Raw genomic sequence first — 2,500 nt, forward strand, 5'->3', positions numbered from 1 at the left:
TGCTTCTAATCTTTCTTGTGTTCTGAATGTTATATTTTTTATGCAGCATTTATTAGTGTATTTATCAAATTGGATGCACTTTTTTTAAAAGCATCAGCATCTCTCAAAAGGTTAAATCTCAGATTTTATATAAACATTAATACTTAATAATAATAATAACAACGGATTATTAATCTATCTATTAATGACTCATTAATAATACTCGTTTTATTTGTTTAAATTCCTTTTAATCACAGCAACAATAAAAAAAATCTGTAAACTGATTGAATCAGCATAATTCATAGAGAAAAGTTGTGTTCATTAATTTTGAGCATATGTAACATAAATCATAATTGTGCTACTTAAGCATAAAAACATTCATATCATCATAAACACTTTTAAATTAACTGATGCCAGTATTTACTTCCAGCAGGAGTGTCTAAACTCTCTGTCTGCAATTTTAGTTACAAGCTGCACTTTTTGAACATTGATATGAAAATTGTGGCTGATACTGATAACCAATAATTATTTATATCTGAAAGCCGATAACCGATATAATTCTAAATCCAAATTTTGATATCATTTTTGAGAGCCTGATTACAGAAACAAAATCTGACCATTAAAATCCCAAGCTCACTATAATGTTCTCATGATAATGTCCTGTAGCCGATATGTCAGACTGTTGCACTGAACGTATGCTCCTTTCTAAAGTGATCCCAATCATATTTCAAGCAATTCAAAACCCTCATGTTGAACAGTGCGCATCTGAAGTGTCTCCGCTGGAGGAAATAATAATACATTATTCATCGGCTTTACGATATCAAACAGCACCTTCTTTGCCTGTTTTAAAATCGGTGCTTTAAAATTTGAACAAATTACAGTGGGTTAAAAGTGGAATTCAAATTGTTTGATATTGTTTTTGTACATTTTTTATATCTTGTTTATTTAGTTTTCATTATTTTAACTTTATGCACAGCACTTTGGTCAACCTACGCTTGTGTTAAAAGTGCTTAATAAATTAAGCGAATGAATGAATGAACATTAAAACCGAACATATACATGGGCCGATACCGATACGTTAGCCGATATCCCTAATTTCCCTGAAGCCGTGTTGTCTGACGGCCTCTCTCCGGTGTTTCAGGTGATGTATTCCTGCTGGTGTTCAGTCTGGACGACCGCAGCTCGTTCGAGGAGGTGTGTGCTCTTCACGCCGAGATCCAAGCGGCTAAGGCGGCGCTACACAAGCAGAAGGTGTGTGTGCCGACGGTGATCTGCGCCAACAAGCTGGACCTGGCGTCGGAGCGGCGTGCGGTGTCGCGGACGGAAGTGCTGCGCTGCCTCGGCTCCGGCTGCGCTCTGGTCGAGACCTCGGCGAAGGACGCGGTGAACTTGGAGCAGGTGTTCGAGGCGCTGGCGCGGCGCGGGGGACTCCCGCTGGAGACCGGACCCTCGCAGCACCGGAAAGTGTCCATCCGCTCGTACCAGGCGCTGCGGGCGGCGAGCGCGACGTGTGACGCCCCGTGCGGAGCCGTATATCCGCTCGCGCGCAGGCCGAGCTTCGGCACTGACCTCCGGCTGGTGCTCGGGCCCAAAGCAAACAGAAAACAGGGCAGAGCGCTGGACAAGTGTCCGATTCAGTGAAACTGAGAGACACAGAACTGTCAAAACAAACAGCACTGACAATACTCAACGTTTCCACTGATATATGCGTGTTTGCCAGACAAGCGGGGGTCTTTAAACTTTTTTTTTTTTTTTTTTTGGTGCATATGGATGAATCACAACCCTGTTTACATATTATATTATATTGCATTTCAATCCTGGCCTAGTAAATCCCTCTGGTGCTCTTCACGTGTCGGTGAAATATGACCATTCAATGAAATACTGTATTTTAGTTTGATATTGTTTTTATTTAATATTTTGTATTTTTAGGGGATTTTATGGTACAGATTTATATTTACGCTGTATTTATAATCCATTTATTCACTTTTTGAGCATACACTCTGAAAAATGCTGGGTTGTTTCAACCCAATTTTGGGTCAAATATGGACAAACCCAGCTGTTGGGTTAAATTTTTAATTTGCATTTTTAATCCAAAGTTTGGGTTTGTCCATGTTTGACCCAAAATTGGGTGTTGAAACAACCCAGCATTTTTTAGAGTGTAGACCTCAAAAATTTAATTTCCAACTTAAACTGTGGTGAATCTTGAATGCTTTAGAGCGACAGACTGAAGTTTAATCTCTCTTCAAAGACGACACTTGGCAGATTGTTGCTGAAGTGAAAAAAAAGTTTTAAAAAGTAAACTTACAAAAGGTACAGAATTTGACTTTATTGTTATGAAAAATGTATTTAAATATACTATTTTAAATTTTTATATGAAATATATATTTTCAAAAACATGTTTTACTCTAAAACTGTGATGAAATCATAAATCTAAACAAGTTTGAGGCTGATATCTCAGTAAATGAGCTTTCAGTGAGAGTGTGTCCGGCCGCAGTACCGAACGCCTCCACTAGAGGAAACT

The 2,500-nt window shown here is 38.8% G+C and overlaps 1 protein-coding gene across 1 annotated transcript in view; it reads left to right on the forward strand.

Annotated features, from left to right (window-relative positions):
* rasd2b (RASD family member 2b) overlaps window positions 1-1,695 on the forward strand; it is a 2,721-nt gene extending 1,026 nt beyond the window's left edge. The window contains exon 2 of the mRNA XM_056272054.1: window positions 1,121-1,695. Within this exon, the coding sequence (XP_056128029.1) occupies window positions 1,121-1,620 (500 nt within the window). The 3' untranslated portion in view covers window positions 1,621-1,695. The remainder of the gene's footprint in view (window positions 1-1,120) is intronic.
* Window positions 1,696-2,500: the final 805 nt, after the last annotated feature.

The sequence above is a fragment of the Rhinichthys klamathensis genome, unplaced genomic scaffold (genome assembly GCF_029890125.1).
Source record: "Rhinichthys klamathensis goyatoka isolate OS25496 unplaced genomic scaffold, OSU_Roscu_1.1 h1tg000330l_1, whole genome shotgun sequence".
NCBI classification, from domain to species: domain Eukaryota; kingdom Metazoa; phylum Chordata; class Actinopteri; order Cypriniformes; family Leuciscidae; genus Rhinichthys; species Rhinichthys klamathensis.